Source organism: Carica papaya, chromosome 3 (assembly GCF_054855325.1).
Source record: "Carica papaya isolate Zhongbai chromosome 3, ASM5485532v1, whole genome shotgun sequence".
In the NCBI taxonomy this organism is placed as follows: Eukaryota; Viridiplantae; Streptophyta; class Magnoliopsida; order Brassicales; family Caricaceae; genus Carica; species Carica papaya.
This window is the reverse complement of record NC_142311.1, coordinates 4,091,778-4,115,711: the sequence shown is the minus strand read 5'-3', so window position 1 is coordinate 4,115,711 and position 23,934 is coordinate 4,091,778. Positions and strand designations below refer to the sequence as shown.

Below are 23,934 nucleotides of genomic sequence, written 5' to 3'. Positions count from 1 at the left end.
GTACTTCCAAAAACCTGTTACAGTGCCAACCACCTATCAGCAGTGTATAATTGTTCATTCTGGATACTACCTCACATTCGGATATCTTGGGCACACTTCTATTATGACAAAACTCTTTTCATCAAAAAGATCATGGTATAATCTGCAAACACTTTTCTCTACCAGATGAGTTTTTTTCTCTCAACTCATAGTCTCCAGAAAAATAGAACAGCTCACATATTTGGTATTTAAACATAATACTAGTCTAATTCTCAAGCCACCTAAACAAGTTATTTTATATCCACTATGGGGCCACTAACACCCCAGTATATGCCAATATTTTCTTATCTTTTCATAATCCATAAAGACATGCGGACTGGTTTCCTACAAGCTGTATTTGGGGTATCCATTTCTATCTCCAACCCTCTTATCTTCAGTGTTATTTTTACCAGGAAAGAGTTTTGCAATAGGGGCCATATAAACTTCTTTATTTTGGGTGGGATATCGATTTTCCACATATATTTTCACTAAATACTTATCATCCGATGATATATACCAAATATATCTGTTCTCCCTACACCGAAAACTTAATGGAGTTTAGTCTCTTCTTCTATTAATATCTTTCTCACCATATCCGTATTCCAGCTCATCCCCTATTTGTTAAAGAGCTTAGAAACTGACATGTCCTCGCCTCCCTCCAGGCACTGACTATGAACATAATAGTCATGTAGTTTAGGAAGCCATGGATCATTCCATATTTGCACTTGTTGTCCTGACCCAATGATCGACTGAATACCTTGTTGTAACATATCTTTCGCAACCATCAGACTCCACATGAAATTAGGGTTGAATCCTAATCTAGCAGTCAAAAAATTTTATATAGAAAAATATATAGTTTTAAACGTGCAGACTAACAATGATTCTGGGTTAGTCATGATTCTCCAACTTTATTTTCCCAGCATAGCTATGTTAAATTCATACAGACAACGAAAGCCTATGTCATCCTCATCTTTGCTTTCACACATCGCATCCCACGACTTCAGTGCAGATTCCTCTCACCATTTTTTGCTGACCCCACAAGAAGCTGTTCATCATCCTCTACAATTCTCCACAAAGCAGAAGCGATATTTGGAATACGCCCATGCAAAAGTAAGAATTACTTGAGCCACCGATTCAACAAAATTTCTTTATCCGCTCTGGAGATAAACTTGGTGCTTCATGTTTTAAGTCGATTACCGAGCATTGTTATTAAAAAAACAAAAATAGACCGTTTGTTTCTTTCAATCAATGATGACAACTCTAAGTAAGAATTATTATATAAAATAAATATATTATTTTAAATAGACTTTTATTTTTTTAAATATATTATATAAAGTAAAATAAAATATTATTTTATTTGTATTAATACTTTATTTTATTAGTTATATTAAAATAGTTTAAAATATATATTATTTGATAAAATAAATTTAAGAGAGACTATAAATTGTATAAAAGAAACTTGTCTTTTTTGAAGTTCTTTTTCTTTTTTGTTCTTTTTTTTTTTTGGTTTACCAAGGAAATGAAGATTTTGTTGAAAGCAGAGGAGAAAGGAGACATGCGGAGGAGAAGAGGACGGTTTGGTGTGGAAGGCGAGAAGGTTGAAGGAAATAGATGCGACTACTTTAATGGCGAATGTGTCAGATTGTTTAGACAAGTACAGACTGTTTTAGATCGAAGAAATGAGAGAAGCAATGGATGAATTTAGTGAGAATTGTGTTACTGTGTATGAAGGTTGCATCGATGGGAGGTGAATGCCATCGAGAAGATGAAATGGAATGCCTATGAAGGTAAAAACTCCCTTCTCTCAACTTCAACTTTTAACGCTTCTGTTAGTACCTGTGAATGTGACTACAAATATTTATCATCATACATATCTTATCTATATATAGGTCAGTCATAAGTTTTCAGTGTCTGTCGATATTACTGCAAGTATTTGTCGTCATAGATATCTTATCTGTATAAGATTAGAGGAAAGAAAATCAACCGTAAAATTGTATAAGATTACAACATTGAGGCTAGGAAGATAAAAGAGAAATGGCGGTACATTCGTCAGCCTCAGTTCTCTCGGTCAATTCAGTGCCCAAACTCAGCTCATATCTCGCTGAAACTAGGGTTAGGGTTTGGGACCAGAGTAACAAGTGGCCTGTTCATCTCCGGTTGACCGGAATTAGCAGCGGCAGATGCAGACTACAGAGAGTATATGCAGGGTTGTCTGAGATTGAACCCGATCTCAACGAAGACCCCGTTGACCGGTGGGAGATTAACAGCATCAGCTCAGTACGCATCTCTCTTTGTAATACATTTATGTATTTATTTATTTATTTATTTTGATGAACATTACTTATGGTGATTGATATTGCTGGTGGCAGGAGGATTTTAAATATGGGGAGTATGATGGCCATCATACATTCCATGAAGGAGAGGAGGAAAAAGGTATCTGTACTCGGTGTTTTCTCTGATCAAGAACTGGCTGTTGGATTCTTTTATGAGATGGAAGATAAGTCTTTGTGCTTAAAATTAGGTGTCTAGTTTTTTCTCATTCAATTTCTAATAATCAATTACACTATAAGGTATAATGTCATAAACCTGATTCTGAGTTGATGGTGGAGAAACTTATAGTTCTTTTAAATCAGTTTCTTTTGTTTGAATTTCTAGGTATTGTAATCAAGATGCACATACTTTATATTTCAAAAAAAAAAAAAAAGATTCACATACTTCAACTAGGAAAACATTATTATATATCCTGGTGATCCTAATCAAGGAGACTCTTGATTTCTTCGTCCTCTCTTGTTACAGGATGATTGCCCTCTATGAGTTATATATTAACAGTTTCTTTCTCAAAATAGATGTTGTAAAACATATGGAACTAACCCACTTTCGGGGTGAGTATTGAATCCCTACTTAAAATTTCATTAGGAACATTTTGGGGAGCAATTGCAGAGGATATTGCGGCTGTAGAGCCCCCTACAGGTTTTCAAGGTACCAGCCATCTTTCATCAAATTGAATCAGTGTCATAAATTGGAGTCCTTTTGTTTTCAGCTTTGTTTTCTTTTCTTTTTTTGTTAGTCGAGTTCGTGCTTGCCGCACTTTATAATCGGCATAAATTTGAAATTAACCTATTACATTTATGAAGTTTGTCAATCCATCTGTATCTTGACATACATTACAATTATATTTTGTTAGGTGATTATCCATATTCATGTATGTGCAGGGCTTATCTCATGGCTTTTCCTTCCAGCAATTGCTGCTGGGATGCTGCTCAATGTTCCGGTAAAGGCTGTTGTTTTCTTCTCTTTCTACTGTAAATCATATTATTTTTTTGTTGGATGTTAGTGGAATTTAGTCCAACTACAATGAAAATGAGAAAAACATTTAGCTTGTTTACTTGTTTTAGGGGGAGTACTTGTACATTGGAGCAGCATTGTTTACAGTGATATTTTGCATAATTGAGATGGACAAACCCGATAAGCCCCACAACTTTGAACCCCAGATCTACAATATGGAGAGGGGAGCGCGCGACAAGTTGATAAATGATTACAACACTATGAGTATATGGGATTTCAATGAGAAATATGGTGACCTTTGGGATTTTACCGTGAGCAAGGATGATATTACCAAGAGATAAAATTTTTGTTCACCAAAAAGAAATACACGTGGATTCACACAATATCAATATTTAGATATAGACGTCCCCAACCTTTATTTGTTTATTTTCACATATTTTTATAAACATAAAGAATCAAGTCATGAAATGTGTATTTTTTTTTTTTGTGTATTATCAATAGTTGAAAGTATTATGTAGTTAATTAAATATACTAATTTTTAAGAGAATGTAAGTCACATGAGATAACATACTTACTGTCGAATGATACTTCAGAGTTTTGGGCCTTTTTTATTTTATTTTTTCAAAAAAAAAAAAATTATCTGAGTTATAGTTTTTTTTCATCATTTTTCTTCTTCGTACTTTAATTTTTTTCTTTCTTCACCCAATCTGTTGATTACAATATATGATTTAATTATTTGAATTTTATAAAAGTTTAATCGACAAGCCTTCTAATTAATCTATATTATATATATATATATATATTATAATAATTTCATGTTATGCAAAATATTATCATTGTTTTACCTAAAGACCATTCAGGTCTATATTATATAACTGATAAAAACTTTCACTTATGAATCGATACTGGGAGTATTATGAATTTGATATCTAGTGAATCATTAATCTCATAAATACTGTTACCTTAATATGAAAGTTTGAATTAAATTATTGGCTTATCTTATATGTGTGTATATATACATATATATTAGTTAGGTGTAATCCTTATTTGATTTAAGTAATATTATCAAAAAAATATTAATTATTTTATAATACAGTTTGTAGTACATTATTTGACCTACTTTTTTTATTACCATATTCAACTTATAAAATTAATATATAATACTTAAATATCATACAATTTAATTAAATAATAAATAATAAGAAAAGTAAATGATTATTGAATTAGGTACCAATTAATGTTTTAGAACAATGTATCAGGTAATGTAATTGATTATCGATCAAGAGGCTGCAATCATGATAAAGCCAAAGTTCTGATCATGATTACAATGCAAATTTAACTACTCAGATTTATTATTAAAACCAAAATGTTGTATTCAATATTTATTTACAATTTTATTTTCATTTCATTCACTAAAGAAAAATCAAATACGTTATTGGTTCAATTAGAAAAATTTATGTAAATATGATAAAATTGAACCCATATAAGAACTTATATAAATAAAAATAATAAATTTTACATTTTATTAAATTTGACGGAATTTAAAATATATTATTGAGTTACACATACAATTATATATGAAAATTAAATGTTACTATTTAATAAACTTACATTTTGAAATAAATTTTTGTAGCTAACTAAAAAGGTGAATTAGACAAAAGAAAACAGGGTGGCAGCCCGGACCACTGCACTTAAAAATTATACATACAAAAAACGGCAGCAATTTAGGATTCTATAATCAGAGCGTGCAGTGGTCCAGAATCCAACTCACTTTTCTTTCCCATTTTTTTATTTTTATTTTTTCCTTTTCTTGCCTCCTTTTACTTTTTAATCAATTAGTACCTTTTTTTTTTTAAAAAAAAAAAAATTATTTACAAGAGTAGCATAATTTACAAATCAAATTTATATTATTATAAATGTGGATAGAAGCACTAATTATCTAATAGAAAAATATATTAGTACTTCCAAAAGTTTAGATAAAGAAAAGATGCAGGCATTTTTTTAATATAGTAAATAAATATTTTCTTGAATGATAATTTGAGAAATACTATTCAGTAAAATGTATCTATTAAATTTTTTATATTATTTTATCATAATTATAGAATAATTCTCAATTTATCATAGGAACTAAAAATTAATTTTTTTTTAATAAAATTAATAATATTTTTAAAATAGTACTAATAGCAACAAACCTTATTTCTGAATTTTGTAATAACACTCGCATGTGATTTCCATATTATAAAAATAAATAATTTTTGGCATCTGATATGAACTCTCAGTTTCTCTCCTTCAACTTCTGTTACTTTTATTCCCGAAAGCGTCTTATTTTTCTGTGTCAAAATGAAAGAGGAAGCACATTTTTGACACCTCTCCTTTCGTACAGATAACCGCAAGCATTCTGCAAGCATATCGTTAAACACTTCCCTCCATTAACGGTTGTGTTCCAGTAAATACAGAATGCTTTTGAGTCAGTTCCAGAGCTCGAAGCCATGGATTACACCCTCTCCAGTATCCAGACTGTATCGGATTCCATCTCCAGAAAGGTATTTGTCTTTCCATTTGATAAAACTCGCTCACTTGTCTTCCTTTCGACTTCAATTGCTGTACAATTTCATTAACGATCGCAGATTTTAGAATCGGAATTCAGTGTTTCTATCACTCATAATATCGATGTGAACTCTGTCAACTAGAGAAGTAACTTACATTTGGTCACTGGTTTCGTGCGACTAAGCTCTAGCTTCTGATTCGTGCATGTGATCCGAATTAGTTTGTTGGACCAAAGTCCAAACACAATGTAGATTTGAAATGAAAATTTCCCCACAGTTACTCTTCTCTGTTTATTATACTAGTTTTGTTTACTTCTTTTATGTAAATCTGGTTGTGTGTAAGGTGTTATTAATTTGATTGGATTCTGAAGGTTTATATGTAATAGGTCTCTATCTGCGTGGATCAAATTAGTGTCCATGGAATTGGAGGTACTCTTTTATTCTGGTTTTGGAGACAGTGGGGCCCTGAACTTATAGGTGAATTGACAGTTATATAATGGAAGAAGAGGGACATGCGAGTTTATACGAGCTCTGGGTGTTTTTTTAAAATAAAAATAAAAGAAGAAGTTTATTGGAAATAGATGGAGAAATTACAAGCTAAGGGAGGATTGATTATCCTCTAGAAAGGAAAAAGAGAAAGAGTGGCAATAGAAATACGAACAAAAAGGAAACAAAAAAGTGTATCAACATGATATTAACAAAAGTGTATCAACATGAAATAGCATCTCCTAGTCCTGTTGTATATAGATAAGGAATCTCTGTAAAGAAACCATTACCTTATACTAAAGAGAACTGGGAAACATTATCATCTCCCAGTCTAATATCCTATTAGTCCCTGGCTTGAATTCTCCCATTTCTCTTCACAGAGGAACATAATACACTCTGAACGAGGAACATAATCTACTTTGGACCTCCTCCAAACTGTCCCACGATACAGATATGCTTGGATGAGTTGACTTCTGTACATGTTTGAAATAATCAGAGGTTGCCTTAGTAACATAGGATCAAATGCCTACAGAGAATTAAATAAAGGTTTGGAGAAGAAAAGTTCATTGTATTCATCTGTGAAGTTCACCAACTAACTAGAAGTGGGAATACATTTCTTGAAATTTGTGGTGGTGGTTCGAAATGCATGGAGTTTGTTGTTTGATTGATCAATTACTTGGTTCGGGATATACATTTATCAATGTATCCTCCTTTTGTTTTTAAGATAGTAAGTATATTAATCTTTGTACTTGTAGCTTATTTGGTACTTCGTATTTGGCAAAGGAAAAATGAAGAGTTTAGGAGTTTGTCCTTGGAACGAGAAACCATACCAAAAAAATTTGAAGAGCATTAGTAAATTAGCATCCAGGATTTTTGATGAAAGAAGAAAATTTTTTTAGGTGATTGAAGGGGGTTAACGGGCAAGTAGTAAAGGAAGGGATATTAACAGTTCAGAACTATTTTGGGAAGAAGGTCAAACAGGTGAAAAAGGTTTCAGAAAGGGCACATGGGAATGTGGAAAAGCGCCTTTGATTTAGCTTAAAACAATTTGGAAACCAATAAAATTTGAAGCAGAAATAATATACGTGAACAGGAAAAAAGCTTTTGAAGTTCTGGATTCACAAAATTTTGGGAAAATTTCTTTTAGTGGTTACATGGGCAATTACGTTTAGAGGGTCGTTAGATGTTTAGCACGGAACACTGGGAGATGAAAACAGGAACTAGTTTTAACATCTTACAGAAAATTTAAAAAAGAACTCTAGCCTTATTGACGTCATGTTTCCACAATTATTTGGAAATTTTAAGAGTAGTTATAAGTTTAAAAGGATTCAATCTCTAACAAAAACCATAATAACATTTGAAAAGAAATTAACTAGCTTAGAATTACTTCTAATGCCATAAGCTAGTAGATTGAATGCAACTGTACTATGAGCATATCTACCAGAAGAAACATGGAAATAAATTTGATGTCAACTGGAGTGACCTACAAAAAGATTTCAAATGGACTCTGCATAATTCTTAAAGACTAGAATGCTAATTAAGGGATGACATAACGTTTGTATCAAGATTTCCATAATCTCTTTGCTGGTTATTTCAATGAAAGATGTTACTAGGAAGCTAGTTAACTAGATACACAGTGCAGGGACTTTCATAGAAGATGGATATCTAATGCATGCAAATAGATCCATTGAAGATGTCCCTTTTCTTTGTAAACATTTCATAATTAAGGCTCTTTTTATTTTTAACAAAACTTCAATATTAACTAAGTTTGTTGCAGATAAGTTTCTTTTATTGCATGACTCATAAGCATGCTTATTTTCTACTTCTGCTTATGTATAAGCATCCTGTTCTGCATCTGCCCAATAATGACAATAGTAAAGGTTGATACTTTCATAGATATGCTGGATAAAGGTTTCATTTATTAAGGATGTAAGATATAGTTAAAATACTATAGGGGTCTCATTCCTTTGCTTGTTCATCTTGTTACATTTCTTATTTTCTTGCATAGGATGCAAGTTTTAAAAAAACTTCAGTTCTCTAAATGTGGAGGAGCCAGTTTCTCCTTTATTCATTCCTGAGCATTATTTTGTAGCTTAAGAGACTTATCCCGAATAATACTTTCCAGGAAATCAATGCTATGTCAGTTATGGTGGACAAAGTCTTCATCTTCAAATGCACAGGACTTCATAATATTCAGAGGAGGTAGGTCCTTTGGGAATGAATATTTTGGATTTGTCCTTACGAATTAATTTCTTTTGTTAATATAATGTATGAAAATATGAATCTTAAACTATAGATGCTTATTCAAGTTAATTAGTTAGGGATTACGGTAATCCGGTGTAGCTATTCCAGATTTCCGGGATATTATCTTTCCAAATCTGGAATATTATCTTTCCTTATCTAGTGGAGGATTTTCTCCGGTTAGATCAACTTAAGGCCTGACTTAGTGCTAGATTCTCAATACATATTCTTCACATTCTTCATTCAATAATAAGAAGAAGAAAACCTAGAATTTCCTCTTAGTTTCTTCAACTTCTCTTTTCGGTTTTTTTTAATGGTATCGAAGACTATCTCTGAGAACCTAATATGATCCCATGACCATATATGGCATGGCAACTGAAAAACAAAGCTCCCTTTCTGAAATTTACTCCACCCCAGAAGCTACACCAATTGCGAGTAGCTATGGAGGAATAGAAACATCTTCTTCCCTTCTTATTACCAGTCACAAACTCAATAGATAGAATTATCTTCAATGGTCCCAGTCCGTGATGATGTTCATTTGTGGGAAAGGAAAGAATGAGTACATTACAGAGCAAATACTGTTCCTTAAAAGAACTATCTTGAATTCAGGCAATCCCAAAACTATATGGTGATGTATTTGTTTATTAACTTTGATGCGGGAGGGTATGGGAATGATCGTTTTGATTCTTGAAACCTCAACCAACAAGGAAAAATAAAAGAAGAAATAAAGACGTCATGACTTACCAGATAAACTGATCCCAACTCCTCGGTTCAACAAGATTTTAAAGAACTCCCTATCTTTTAAGAACTTGAAGAACACTTAAAGAAATTAGTATTAGCTAATTCTAAAGAAAGAAAAATGTTCAATTTTATTGATAAACTGAATTATGATTTATATCATAAGAGCTTAAGTCTTTATATAGGCTTTTATTGACTACTTCTAATCGGAATAGTACAAATTCCTATCCAAACTCTTATATTTAAGTTAACTAGAAAGTAAATACAAAAATAATTAAATAATTAAGTCTTATCAATTAAAATAATCAAAATAATTAAAAATAAATATTAAAATAATCTTCTCTCCTTATCCAAATCTTCAAGTAGATTGATCTTCTTTAGACTTCAAATTTGAGTAGAAATTCTCCTCCAATTTTGACTTTTAAATCACATGGATAATTTTGAAGAAGTCCCTTGCACTTGGAGTCATTGTAGACTTGGAAAAAAAAAAGAGAAGAAGTCCAAAAGGACTTAGGAAAGGCTGCCACACAGGCAGCTTACTCTTCAAGCACGGATGGCGTGTGTCGCCTCGCGGGTCTTGTTTGCGTGCGTGCTGGATGCTGGGCATGCGCCTGGTCTGCTGTGCACATGCGGATGGGGTGTGCATGCCAGCTGCTGTCTGTGCGCATGCTCGCGCACGCGGTAACGTGCGGGGCTGCCTGTCCGCACATGCTCGAGTGCTGTGCATGCAGTTGGCCAGACGCGTGCCTGTGTGCGCACTGTGTGGTGTGCGGGCGCTGTTGCTTGCACGTCACGCGTGAAGTGCCCACATGTGTGGGTACCACTGCCCACACATGTGAAGGGCCACACACATGTACCCAATGGGTATCCGCACCCAAATCATGTTCTGAGCTTCCTTTTGGGCCGGGATCTGTGGGCCGAGTTTTTCTTTGGTCGTGAAGTCCAATAACTTTATCATTTTCCAATTTTTCTGATTCCACCTCTTCTTAGGCCGAGATCTAGATTCATTTATTCATGATTCACAACCTTGTACATGTACCTGGGTGGATTCAACTTGACTACTTTTTGTTCGGAAACACTTTTGAGTAAGTCCAGGAAACACACTGTTGTTTGACCTTTTCCACTCTTCGTTGGCCACAGGAACCTCCTTTTTATCACTAGATTTTTCCTCAAGTATTATCACATCAAACTTGATGCGCAATGAAATAGGAGAGAACTTTCTCTTGTATGGAGTCGCAAAGGAGATTAAGGACGCTGCAAGGGAGACCTATTCAAGTAGTGAAAGCACTTCATAATTGTTTTAGATTGAGTCTATCCTGTATAATCATTGAAGCAAGAGAGGTGGAATTGCATTACCAAATGTTTCTAAAATTTTGTCAACAGACAAATTCATTTCTCAGTAGTGATCTTAAATGTGAGTTGATGAATAATTAGTTTATATTAAAAATATACTTGATTGGTGACTTCGTAGATTGATATTCCAGTTACCCCTTCAAGTGAGGTTCCATCAAGATTTTACCCTTTTTAATGCTAAAGCAGCAAGGATAAACAAAAAAGAAAAACTAAGATTGTGCTCATTTTCACTTTAGAGTGTTAGTATCTGATAGTAAGATTCTCTATTGTCAATCTGCACATTACTTTTGGGTAATTAATGGTGGGAATTACATATTTCTTTTGTTCTTTCGTATATTATATAGTTCTTGATAAGTTATTTCCTCCTTAGGGAAGTTGAAGGCCATTTCCCAAAGGATGCAGGATAAATTGCACTCAATTGCTTCTGTGAGTGTTCCAGATAAGTCAAATGCCACAAGATTTTGGACAGACAGGAATGATAGTTCTCAGGTGAATATTATTTCCCTGAATACAGAAAATTTCAAAATGGATGCTCAGTTAGGATATGTATGGATTTCATCATTTACATATCTCTTTTTCTGGAAAAAGGTGTAACTTATTGATTTCTTTCCAGCAAGATATCCTATTAATTTGTAGTTATGCTAATTCTTCTTCTAAATGATGTATACATCCGTTGGTTGATTCATAGTTTTTCTTCCGTCTGGATGTCTTTCTGAAGTTGAGGCTGAAGCAACAAATATTGGCGTCCAGCATAGTGCTTAATTAAATTGTATGCCTGTGAGTTATTTTGGTGAGCAATTAGTGACACTTGTTTCATCTGAATATCAATATGAGAGCATCCTTCTTTTCTTGGGACTCAAAATTTGTAAAGGATAACACCAAAGAGCAAAAAAGGATCTTCTGGAAACAAAGATTACAAGACAACAAAGATTTTTCTTATGCACTTCCTGGTTACTTTGAACAATTTCTCTGAAATGATTAAAATAATCAGTACTTCCTATCATGAGAGCTACTAGATAATCTCAAATTTTTGTGAGAGCTACTACGTAATCTCAAATTGTGAGATGTCACAGGGAAATTTTGTTGTCTCCTTTTTAGAGGGATTTATGAGCTTTAAAGCATCCTGTAATTGCCTCTGGCATTCCCTTCTTTACTCTTACAAATATGATTCCACACCAGATGCCCCACTTTATTTCCCGAGCTTAACAGTTGACATATAACACCTTTCTCAGCATGAGGCCACTGTTCATGCCCCTTTTAGCTAATTTTGATAACCCAGTCAGCAAAACTGTACTAATAGAAGTACGAGCAAGATGCCACTTTGAAAAGGAGAACTATTAAAATAAAGTAGACCTGCATTCTTGACATGGAGATTTTTTTTTGTCATGCCGAAAATTCAAATAATAAAGGTCCAATTTCATTAAATCATTGATGGAGCTGGTGCGCAATGAATGTAACAGGAGACTACAAAGTCAAATAGGATGGATGAGGAAAATTCAAGAGCTACATTTAAGATAGACTTAGGATGTCTAGAAAAAGCACATAGAGCCAATAGCATATCATTCATTAGGATTCTTTGAATTGCTTGCTGTGACACAGATTCCAGTCATTACAAAATCTACAGCATGCTACTTGAAATTTGTACGTTCATCAGAACTCTTTTGACTTGCATTGTGGAGTGGAACCTTCAACCCCTGATTAAAGGACAGAAAGTATTATAATTTGTTTGATACATTTACAATTTTCGTTTCTCTATCAGGTGCTAGATTGTAAAACTTTTTCCTGCTGTAGAAGATACCCATGAACTTCAGCTGGTGTGTTCAATTGAAATTATGCTGTTGGTAGTTATACTTTTGCTGTTATTCTGTAGAATTCGTTGGATTTGCAGGATCATCGAGCCGTTACGTCATTGTATTTGCTTCTCAGACTGACACAACTAAATGTTGTCAATACATTGGGAAAGCTGATCCAAGGCTCACTTCCCCATTTGTTCCCATATTATAAGGCTACCAGCTTGTCTTTTGCTTGTACATCTAATTCCTTGAATAAACCTATGCCTCTTAAGTTGGATGTATCCTTTCCTTCATTTCAAGATATCAGTTGGAACCTTTCACGTTTACTCTATCTGTTCAACGTTCAACTTGAAAAGAATGTTGCCACGTAAGTGACATCTTTTAAGTTTTTTTCATTTGGTGCATAAGCCTGTGCTTTTTCTATTAAGTTATCCAAGCATTGAATGGATAATGCTGTTTTTTCTCTCTCATCCTATACACACACACACACATATATGAAGCGGACTGGCCCTAAGACAATAAATTACCGGAGCATTGTTACCTAATCAAAACAGCATGTCTCATTTTTAATTATCTTGTGACATGTAATGGAATGAAGGCCTCTTTTGCTAAGTTTAAAAGGCTTCCTGTTACTTTTTTCATTGTCTTTGAGGTTTCCCATTCAATCTCAGGAGCCATCATGATTTAAAATTAAGGTTAATTACTGCACTTTTTTTACTGGAAAGTGCAGTATAGTTTTATGGAAAGCTCTAGTGTTCACATAAGATAAGAGAACTTGGTGCTCTTAAAGAACGAGAATATCAGAGATTTATGGTAGTCATTTATTATTGAAGGGCAGTATTTGTTGTCCTGTGGAATAACCTAGAAAACAGGAAAAAGCTGTTTGAATGATTAGTATTCAAGTGTTTCTAGATGGAATAGGTTTGGTAGCAAAGCATATTTTTTACAATTAAGGCTTTCTTATCTTATGTGAACACTAGAGCTTCTACTTAGAGCCTCAAAATAGAGGTGTAGTTTTATGGATTTGATATTTGTTTCTGTAGATATCTAAATCCAAAGGCTATTTTTATGGAAGTCTCTCAATTTTCTTTTGGTTGAATTGTTCTTTGCTGCATGCTCATGTGCTATTCAGTATTTCTCAGGTGTATATTTTTCATCTTTCTGATGAATTCATCTTCTATAACTTGTTTAGGTTTCTTGTTGTGCTTCTTCTATCCTGCTTCTCCTTTGTAATCATTGGTGGTTTCCTGTTTTTCAAGTTCAGGTAACCTTAAAATTTATATTCTTTGAGATAACCTTGATGTAGCCTTTTGTTACAGCAAGCTTACTGCAAATGGCTGTTCTGCCTTGTAACCTTTTATTTTATTTTACTATCTGGCTGTAACTCTATTTCTGAAATCTTGTCAAGGGAATAAAATTGTGGGTTCTCTCTCTCTCTCTCTCTCTCTCTCTCTCTCTCTCTCTTTTGGCTCTCTTCCTTAGGTTTTATGATAATTGGAGGGGAAGAAGAAAAGAATTTGAGATATATCAAACTCTATAGGTACTTAGAGATTTACATGGAAGTGAAAACCACCAAGAAGATCAGGAAAACCGAGAAGTAAATGTACTAGTTTGAATTCTTTTCTGAGTTAGTGTTTCCGTGCTTTATCATTTGGTTTGAATATCCTTCCTTCCATTTGTACGACAACACCAACGTCTTGATTTCTTGAGTAACATGCTATTATAATAGTCTTTTAATTTTCTTCACAGGCAATTCCTAATTAATGTAAAACCAATGCTTGTTTGCTTGTTGGCTTTGTTTTATAATGCAGGCGAAGCACGCAATCTCTAGAAGACTGTTTGTGGGAGGCCTGGGCATGCCTGTGTTCCTCATCAACGCATCTAAAAGTGCTGTTTTATCTCTTAACATGATTATTTTCTTCATCCTTTAAAAATTAACCATAATGTTGCTTATATTGTCATTTACTGAATATTATTTATGTCTTCACACTGCAGCAAAGAACACGTGTGGAACGGGTTATAGGTTTTGTTCTAGCTATTTGGGGCATCTTGTTTTACTCTCGGCTATTGAGCACAATGACAGAACAGTTCAGGGTAAGTTCTTAAAAGAGAAGCTATCAACAAAATTAGTTCATATGCATATGAAATCTTTAAGATTTTTGTTTGGACAGAATAATATGCAAAGGCTCAGGGAAGGGGCACAAATGCAAGTTCTGGAGACTGATCATATTGTTATCTGTGGAATAAACAGTCATCTGACTTTCATACTAAAGCAACTTAATAAATACCATGAGTACGCTGTCCGTTTAGGTACTGCTACAGCTAGGTAATTGGTACCTATACTTCCAGCAGTTTCTTAGTTATGTTGTGTTTAAATATTGATTTTTTGTCTCCTTTCCATATGCATTGTTATGTAGGAGGCAAAGAATTCTCCTTATGTCTGATCTTCCAAGGAAACAGATGGACAAAGCAGCAGATAACATTGCCAAGGATCTCAACCACATTGATATCCTTACAAAGAGGTAAAAGTGTTAAGTAATTTGGTCTTGATTAAGAAAACTTCAATATCTTCTTTCTTTCTGAATACACCTGAGGTTGCAAACACTCAGAAACAATTGAGATTCAAAGGTGTTTGCTGAAAACTCTTCTGCAATTCAAGTTTCTTGGGGTTCTTGATTACAAGCATACTTCCAAAATCATGCAACATGATCCTGCCTTTCTTTTTTCTTTTTTTTTTTCTTTTGGCTAAACATACAATAAATAAATGTGCAGTTAAGAATATAATATTTTATTCTATTCAATTAAGTAACTAAAATTTTTAATTGCATTCAGTTAGAGTTTCATTTAACTACTCAATTAACACTGTCAATTTTTATTGCTGTGTAGTATGTCATGCGAACACAAATAAACACATAGTATGCCATGTCATCAACCAAAACAAATTTAATACTAAAAAGTACATTAAAAGTAAAATATGTTTCTATGATTTTATATTTTCTAATAACAAGTAATTTTATTCGATTTATCTATTTACTGATAAATAAAAGAAAATGAAATACAAAAGAAAGATTTAGATAGAAGATAAATATTTAGATTTTACATTTTATTCAGATTAAATAATTATATTTTATAAAATTCAGTTGAACTATTATGTTTGAAATAAATTTATCTTGAATTTAATTTGCATTTTACATAAATACTCCTTTTATTCTTAATTAATATACTTAATTAATCTTACAATTATTTCAACTTTATTTCAGTTCAACTTTTTGAACCACATGAATTTATTTTTCAGCAAATAAAAAATATCTTCTCTTATGTTTTCTCATATGCACACATGTATATATACACTCCTTAATAAACACTGTTTTGAGAAGATGAAAAATCGCTTTTAGTTGTTCTAAAAGGAGATCTTACCTTATTTATTTCAACAATCTTTTGAGCAATGAAGAATCTATATGTTGGATTTGAATTTTCTTTTTGTCGTTGTTTCTAAAGGATATTTTATTTATTTCAGTTGCATGTTCGCACCTGAAGGAATGAGGGCAAAAGTGAGCAATGAGATTCTCTATTAGTCATTTTCTTAAAAATCTGGAATTCATTTCTAAACTCCATAGGATTTGATGGAATTTGGAGATAACTCCCTTAATTCGCATGGATATGATTTTCAGTAAATTTCTTAGCTTGACATAATTTTATGTTTAAAATTTAGAACTGCAAATGGATTCCACAAAATTTTGTGGAACTCATTTGTTTCAAACATAATGTAAGACTAAAGCATTACGTAAATATAATTGATTATAGTTATTATATATTTTAAAAGTCACTTTCCATTAGTTATTTAATTTCATTCAAGAGTTTGTATAATGTGTTTTTATTGTTACTGTAATAATAATAATAATAGTAATAATAATAAGAAAAAGAAGAAGAAGAAGAAGCAGGAGGAAGAAGCAAAAATCCTCTTTTTGCAAAAAAAAATGAAGTGCCGTATTCAGGAGTGTAGAAAAAACAGTGGTTCAGTTTATTTCTGATTTTTGTTTTATTTTTGGATTTCTACAGTTGCAGCCTTAACTTAACAAAATCATTTGAAAGAGCTGCAGCTGATAAAGCACGTGCCATTATCATATTGCCAACAAAGGGAGATCGGTAAGAACTTGATCAGCTTAAAACAGATTATATTTTTGTCGCTATTATTTTGTTCTACTAAAACAATTCAACTTTCATTTGTTGAAATCATCATGAAGTTATGAGGATATAACAGTTAGTGGGCGTTTAAGTAGGGTTCTAGATTGTGTTGTGAGTTTTAAAAATACTGTTAAAATAGTTCTTGTTTAAAAGTGTTTTCAGTCAAAAGTTATTTAGTATTTAGTAGAAATAGTTATAGAAAATGTTGTCATTTTGAAAAAACAGAAGTTTTATGTTTGATAAAATTGAGTTTTGAAAGTTGAAGTGTAAATTTAAGTTATTTTCTAAAAGCTGTACATGCTAGCTTTTGGTTTTAAATCTATCAAAAGTAGATTTTAGTTTTGTCTATTGTCAAAAATACTTTACATGTTACCTGTTTGGTTGCAAGAGTGCTTTTGGAAGTTAAAAGCTGCAGCCAAAAGCTGCACCAAACAGGCTGTGCTGTGAGATGCTGGATGTGGCTTTGCAAATATTTGGTCCTAGTTTTAAAGATTTTAACTGGATGCTCTATTCACAGGTGTTAGTGAGGGTCTACTCATTACAAAGTTTCCCTTGAATGTTCAAACTTTAAGCTTGTACGAAGTTAATCTAAAAGCGAATATTGTTATTATGAATATTGCTTAATGATGATAACTCAATTTTATTCTTGATACTTGAGCTTTTTATTTTGAATTTGGTTTACTGATTCGGTAATTAAAGGTTACAAAAGGAAAAAAAAATGATACATTAGTTTTTAACCATATCTTGTGAATAAAGTTCATCATTGGTGGTTCAAACCTCCTTTGCCCTTAAAATTGCTTCCTGACAAAACCATTGATTCATAACAGTTCTGAATTATCTCGTCTTCCATCTGCCCCTTGTGTCATTTTGTTTCAAAATAGAAGAGATTAAAGTCTAACTAACAGTATGAACAAGCATGCTGTGAAAATTAGCAAAGATCTATTTCTCAGTCTGAAGGGTCTCCAAAATCAAGGATATGGCTTGGATAAAATGTTAATCTTGCTACAAAAAGATTGCTTGGTTACTTGCAATTTATAATGAAATTATAAAAATTCCAAATGAAGCACTTGTTTGAGGATTTTCTATGCTCATTGTAATTTCGATTAGTAAATGCACAGAGAAACCATTTGATTTAGTAAAAAATTGATGGACTTTAACTTAAAGTGATCAGGTACGAAGTTGATACTGATGCATTTCTCTCGGTATTAGCCCTTCAACCTATTCCGAAGATGGAATTAGTGCCTACTATTGTAGAGGTATATTAGTTATGGTAAAATTTGGGACTCTACTAACCATGCATATTTCTCTTGAATTTTTTAGTTTTTTAATAATTGAGTGCAGGTATCAAGTTCCAATACATGTGAACTCTTAAAGTCAATCTCTGGACTGAAAGTTGAGCCTGTAGAAAACGTTGCATCCAAATTGTTTGTCCAATGTTCTCGTCAAAAAGGGCTAATAAAGATCTACAGGCACTTGCTAAATTATCGAAGTATAGTATGCCGTCAAAATATAATGTTGCTATCATATAATATGTTTACTAAAACAATAATGACTGCCAAGTTTGCTTCTTGCAGAAAATGTATTTAATCTTTGCAGTTTTCCTGATCTAGTGGGTATAAAATATAGGCAACTGAGATGTGGATTTCAGGAGGTGATACTATCTGCCAAATAGAATTTTTACTAAACTTTTAGAAATTATGGTGCAGCTTACTGAATTGAATTTTTTTTTCTAATATGATATCCTCTTCAGGCAGTTGCTTGTGGTATTTATCGAAGTGGGAAGATATACTTTCACCCGAATGATGATGAAATATTGCAGGACAATGACAAAGTATGCAGGCATTAAGATCTCCAAACTTCTATTTTATCTTCCTGTTTACTCCATGCAGAAATCAGAACCATATCTTAAATTTGTGACTGATAAAAAATTTTGTCATGAATTCTTGCTTGTTGTATGGTGTGAACTTTTTATCTGATGCAGAGATAAAGTTTCTGTGAATAAGTCTCTAAGGGGGACAATTATTCCTTCAAATTCAACAATTTTCTAAGCTATGGCTAGAACAAAGGCTTCCTTCAATGTCCAGCATGGCCTAAACTATCGAAACAAATTGTTCATTGAGGATTCTCATAAGTAGAAAGTAATGCTCCGGGCCTAAGCACCAGTGGCTCAATAACCTCCAGACTCAAACCATTAGCTCTTAAAAATTTAAACTCAAGTTATTGGGAGTGAAGTACTTGATTTCTTATATGGAGCTCAATAATCCTATAACTTCTTAATATGGGACTCGGGTATCACAATCTTCACTTTCTTGATGTTCTCATCAATACCACAGATCACACAATCACAAATAACAACAAAATGTTCAAAGGTCTAAGATTGTACGTGCTCTAATACCACGTGCAACGTGCATGCCTAAGTACCACTGGCCCAATAATCTTTCATACCTAAACTACTGGCTCTCAAAAATTTAATATTAAGTTATTAATAGTGTGTGATCTGAACTTTTATATGAAGCACAACAATCACATAACTTTTTAATATAGGACTGAAGTATCATATAAAATATCTTTTTTCCCTAGTCACATTCATAAACATTACAGGAGTGATTGTATATTAGGTCTGCAGTTCAATTTGTGCTCCATAATGGTTTACAATCTGCAGTCTAGAGCAGTAATAGATGTGCAAAGCTGTACGGTGAACAATCATGAACTTTTCTGCTGGCTAGTTTTCAGGGAATAAATTTTTTTACAGTACAATACCTGCATGAAAATTAGGGCAGTTTGTCACCTGATTTGGTAATAATTGGTCATCATTTCAATATTAAATGAATCTTTTTCTCCAGGAGAATGGTATAATTCCCTTTTAAGATATGGTTTGAAATATTCGGCTTCATTAAAATAATCAAGTCCATAATACGCTTTTTTTTGTAATCTTATTTATGATACCATAGGATGTCTGTTTCACTTTCACCTATAGGTATTGTTCATCTCACCTGTCCATAGGAGAAGGAAAGAGCTTGCATGTTCAGATGTTGTCAAAGGCAGCAAAAGTTGGCAAGTATTGGAAAATGGTGATGATAATTCAAATTGTGCCTTGGAACTGGAGAAAAAGCGACTTGGAAATATTGTAAGACGTCCCAGCAAAAAAAGATCAAAGGTATTATTTTCCCAAGATGTTATTGCTTAAAGGTGGTGTTTTTGGTATTCTTAGAAGTCAGTCTTGATATGCTTTGCTTGTGAATATAGGCATCAGACTGGAATCAAGGACCTACAGAATGCATACTTTTACTTGGGTGGCGCCAGGACATTGTGCAGATGGTTGAAGAGTATGATAATTATCTTGGTCCTGGCAGTTTATTGGTATGCTCATTCTTTATTTCCTCTTAGTGTTTCCTGTTTCAGTTCTTACTTTAAGTTTTTATTGGTTTTGGTGCATCTTTGTTCACTTGAGCCCTCATTGACCATAAAATCTTCGATTAAGAAGTCAAGTTGATAGTCAGATGTAAGTTGAATGAATCTTGCATATTACATTAAGAAGTAATGCTGTTTAGTCAGGGGAGAGACAATTAGTTAACCTCTGATGCATCTTTAAATTTTAGGATTAACATTACGAGTTTGTTGTGAGACAAGTAATATAAGCATTCTGTACCCTACTGCCAAACATTGACTGAGAATCGTTTTTTTTTAATCATTGTGGATAGATCTATCTAAGCTAAGACTTTAATGGCCTTCTTTACTGAACATGCATCTTGGACTGGTGCTTTCTATACTTCTTGCAGATGTCAATGAACTGGAAAACTTGAGACAAAATCCTGGTTTTTCTTTAAGGTGCATATTGACATCAATTTGGAAGCTGGCTAGTAGTGGACTTGTTTTATATCTGTTAGGATGTTAATTCTGGGGACTACTGACAATCTGTCATCATTGTCTATTGTCTAAACTTGATGAAATTTAACATTGATATTCCACTCATTAAATTTCTAGCATATAGAAGTGTGGATCCAGAACTAATAATTTTCAGCATGTCACCTGTTTTCAGGAAATATTATCAGATGTACCACTAAAAGACAGGAAAAAGGAAAATGACAGAGCTGGTGTGAACAAACTGAAAAATATCCGAGTATCTCACAGGGTAACAATCAGTTGAACCAACCAGATAAAAGCCTCCACTTCTCTTTATTTTCTTTACCATTCTTTCTTTCTAAAGCATAGAGAAAATGTCTTCCATCCTTCTAATGTTTAAGTTCTTTCCATGTTCTGCAGGTAGGAAACCCCATGAACTATGATACATTAAAAGAGACCATACTCAATATCCAAAGTTCTTTTAAGAAAGGCAAAGATATTCCATTTTCTGTTGTTGTAATATCTGACAGAGAATGGCTTTTTGGAGGTAAATATGTTGATCTTTCAATTGACTGTGGAGTCAGCCAGTACGGAAGTACAAAAGTGCCTTGTACATACTTATAAAGCTTAGACTTGCAACTGTCTCTTTATAGATTCTTCCAGGGCAGACAAGCAATCTGCATACTCTCTTCTCCTTGCTGAAAACATCTGCAAGAAATTCGGTGTTAAGGTGTATATACTTCTTTATTTGGCCATTAAGATGGATATGGTTCAATTAATCCTCATTTTCAAATTTCCATCTGACATGTTAAAGTTGTGTCCTGAATATTAATATATTTTATATATATAGTATAGTCAAGAGATGGATTGGTGTTTCTCAGGTACAAAATTTAGTTGCAGAGATTGTTGATTCTAAATTGGGAAAACAAGTAATGCTTCCTCAACAGATATTCTTGACTTTCTTATACAAACATCCATGATATTTTAAGCATGTATTTCACTAAAATAACTCCCTGAAATTACGGCAACTGTCACAGATTACAAGAATTAACCCCTCACTAACTTATATTGCGGCGGAGGAAGTCATGAGCCTTGTAACAGCTCAAGGTCTGTTAGTCATTTCTACTTGCCATCACAGTAGTTGTATAATTCGATGTCTGTAATCTAAAAGAATTATTAGCTCTTGTTCATAACAGTGGCAGAAAACAGTGAGTTGAACGAGGTGTGGAAGGATATTCTGAATGCAGAAGGTGATGAGATATATGTGAAGGTAAATGCCTTTCCTAATACCTGGCAATTGTTTCTGAAGTGTTCTTTCAAACAATCAGATGGTGCTTAAGTAAGTTTTGAGCACATTACATTTGTTAGATTACTCATGCTATTGTGGAAAACAAGGTCTAGCATGTATTGTTTGCAGAAAAGCAACAAATTGTTTTTCCCATGAGCTATATGTTTTCAACTAATATGGCATGAAGAAGGAAAGAAAGCATGTGACTATTTAGTTACGATATCTTTATTTGCCCAAATTTTTATTTGGAAACGAATGAGTGCAAGCCTGGAAGAGTTTAATGTTGAAAGACAAGAAACCAAGAGCTTGTAGCTCAAATGACATAATACTCCTTTAGTGGAGTTGATGACTCAAGCTTTAATCTTACTACCAACCCTGTTAAAAAAAGGTTGAATACAAGAAAGTATTTTTAGCTTCCTGGATCCGTCCAACTGCACATAATTGCCACTTTGTTATCTCAGGACATTAGCCTCTATATGAAAGAAGGGGAGAATCCATCATTCTCTGAGCTTGCTGAGAGGGCACATTTGCGGCAAGAAGTTGCTATAGGCTACGTGAAAGGCAACAAGAAGGTCTTTCCTTTTTTCCTTTACATACAGTTTTAAATAAATCTGCCTTAGAATCTAAAGTAAATCCTTATTATGCTGCAGGTTATCAATCCAATTCCAAAATCAGTACCCCTCTCCCTTAAATTAACAGATTCATTAATCGTTATATCTGAGATTGAAGGCGACCAAGCCATTGTTGCCTAATTGTGTAACACATTCTTCATTTGTTCATGCTCCTTGTTTTCTTGATTTTTTTTTTCTTTCCATTGTCTTTCTTTTTTTATTTTTTAAGAACTAAAGCTGAAAAGTACCACATAAAATTTGCCATGAAAAGCCACAAACTGATGAAAAGATGTAAAAGCAAAACTGATTAATCCAATGAAATTTCCTTCAGGACTGTGTGGTTATGTTGCCCTTAGAACTAAAATGTCTAAAATTCTAATTGGATACAATCTATTCTCAATCATTCATTCAATTTTAATTTATTTAGTTTGTAGTAATTCAAAATAAAGTAAATCATACAAACATAACTAAAATTGTTTAGTGATGATTTTCTGTATTTATAATTTTTATAATATTATGATTCATAGCATTTATTTCCTAAATCAATCTTTTCGATTATAAAAAAGTTTGATTATATGAATTATTTGGTCCAATATAATCATCTTAGCCTTCTTTTGGTTTATACTAAAGTATGAACATGAATATTCCTAACTCTTCTATGTCCTCTTTACATAACCAAATCATTTCAGAATTTGGTCCGATAAAGAATAAAATAGTTAGGGTTAGAAAAGAGTTTTGCCATGATGTTTATGTTTACATTAATTAAAGTCTAATTTCTCTCCAAGAAGCTATGGCTTCTCCTAACACAAAATATTTTACAAAGAAAGTAATGAAAAAACAAAAAAGTAATTTCAATCAGATTTGGAATTTTATTATTATCATCACTTTATAAAACAATTGAGCATACCTTGGAAGGAACCCTAGACCACATTGAACTGTTTGGGTAGCTTAATGCTAGGCTGATTATAAAAGGTAGTAGATATAAAAGAGATTGAGATTTTATTTAACACAATTTCCCTTGTCACTAGATTTGGAAACTCTTTCAGGTTCCTTGTACGCACTCCTGTAACTATTTCAAGTTCTTATTTCTTTTTCCATCTAACTGAGATATTTAATTATTTTTTTCATATTTTTTTAGAATTAACAATATATACCTAAAATAATATGAATAATTAAATATATATTTTTATTATTTTAGTTAAAAAAAAATATTATTTATTTTTAAAATCCGTCATATAATTGCTTATTTTTAAACAAAATGTACTTCTTTTAAATAACTTTAAGCACCATACTACTTTAAATATATTTCTTTTGGTAATCTCAAACATCACCTTATGTCCCTTGGATCATTACTTGCAGTTACTATAATTCATAACATGATTGTTCACAAAATAAAATGTTAGAATTAGTATACTATAGCTATATTTATATAAATAAAATGGTAATTAACTATTTATGCAGATACACAATATTAAGATATATTTATTTCATAATAATTTTTAATTTTGATTTTTATATTAATCTCAATATATATATATATATATAAG

At 32.6% G+C, this 23,934-nt stretch overlaps 2 protein-coding genes across 12 annotated transcripts; both read left to right on the top strand.

The window, feature by feature from the left end:
• The first annotated feature begins 1,514 nt into the window (after nucleotides 1–1,514).
• PNSB5 (NAD(P)H dehydrogenase 18) lies at nucleotides 1,515–3,907 on the top strand. Of its 2 annotated transcripts, XM_088215197.1 has the most exons (6): nucleotides 1,515–1,805; nucleotides 1,908–2,295; nucleotides 2,388–2,451; nucleotides 2,935–2,997; nucleotides 3,231–3,289; nucleotides 3,414–3,907. In XM_088215197.1, the coding sequence occupies exons 2-6, from the start codon at nucleotides 2,053–2,055 to the stop codon at nucleotides 3,642–3,644; spliced, it is 660 nt and encodes a 219-aa protein (XP_088071323.1). In that variant the 5' UTR covers nucleotides 1,515–1,805; nucleotides 1,908–2,052; the 3' UTR covers nucleotides 3,645–3,907. The 2 variants fall into 2 exon arrangements, with proteins under 2 accessions (XP_088071323.1, XP_021897180.1); XM_022041488.2 differs by lacking the exon at nucleotides 1,515–1,805 and having other exon boundaries at nucleotides 1,820–2,295.
• A 1,653-nt stretch (nucleotides 3,908–5,560) lies between these two features.
• LOC110814073 (ion channel POLLUX-like protein, putative (DUF1012)) lies at nucleotides 5,561–22,717 on the top strand. Of its 10 annotated transcripts, none has more exons than XM_022041396.2 (24): nucleotides 5,563–5,846; nucleotides 8,461–8,537; nucleotides 11,038–11,156; nucleotides 12,556–12,827; nucleotides 13,653–13,724; nucleotides 14,272–14,347; nucleotides 14,456–14,554; nucleotides 14,632–14,786; nucleotides 14,878–14,982; nucleotides 16,520–16,606; nucleotides 17,817–17,901; nucleotides 17,987–18,134; nucleotides 18,220–18,296; nucleotides 18,396–18,476; nucleotides 19,623–19,802; nucleotides 19,892–20,005; nucleotides 20,685–20,777; nucleotides 20,909–21,035; nucleotides 21,142–21,218; nucleotides 21,370–21,417; nucleotides 21,526–21,595; nucleotides 21,685–21,758; nucleotides 22,238–22,348; nucleotides 22,427–22,717. In XM_022041396.2, exons 1-24 carry the CDS (start codon nucleotides 5,761–5,763, stop codon nucleotides 22,526–22,528), a joined length of 2,535 nt encoding a protein of 844 aa, XP_021897088.1. In that variant the 5' UTR covers nucleotides 5,563–5,760; the 3' UTR covers nucleotides 22,529–22,717. The 10 variants fall into 10 exon arrangements, 9 of the variants coding, with proteins under 9 accessions (XP_088071316.1, XP_021897088.1, XP_021897086.1 ...); XM_022041394.2 differs by having other exon boundaries at nucleotides 12,538–12,827; XM_088215189.1 differs by lacking the exon at nucleotides 5,563–5,846 and having other exon boundaries at nucleotides 11,043–11,156.
• Nucleotides 22,718–23,934: the final 1,217 nt, after the last annotated feature.

Excerpts from the sequence above, each read along its gene's own strand:
- LOC110814073 (XM_022041394.2), top strand. The coding sequence starts at position 5,761 with ATGCTTTTGAGTCAGTTCCAGAGCTCGAAGCCATGGATTACACCCTCT. Across the intron at positions 20,778-20,908 it reads ATATCCGAGTATCTCACAGG|GTAGGAAACCCCATGAACTA; the intron begins GTAACAATCAGT and ends CATGTTCTGCAG. Across the intron at positions 21,036-21,141 it reads CAGAGAATGGCTTTTTGGAG|ATTCTTCCAGGGCAGACAAG; the intron begins GTAAATATGTTG and ends GTCTCTTTATAG.
- PNSB5 (XM_088215197.1), top strand. The coding sequence starts at position 2,053 with ATGGCGGTACATTCGTCAGCCTCAGTTCTCTCGGTCAATTCAGTGCCC. Across the intron at positions 2,296-2,387 it reads AGATTAACAGCATCAGCTCA|GAGGATTTTAAATATGGGGA; the intron begins GTACGCATCTCT and ends TGCTGGTGGCAG. Across the intron at positions 2,998-3,230 it reads GCCCCCTACAGGTTTTCAAG|GGCTTATCTCATGGCTTTTC; the intron begins GTACCAGCCATC and ends ATGTATGTGCAG.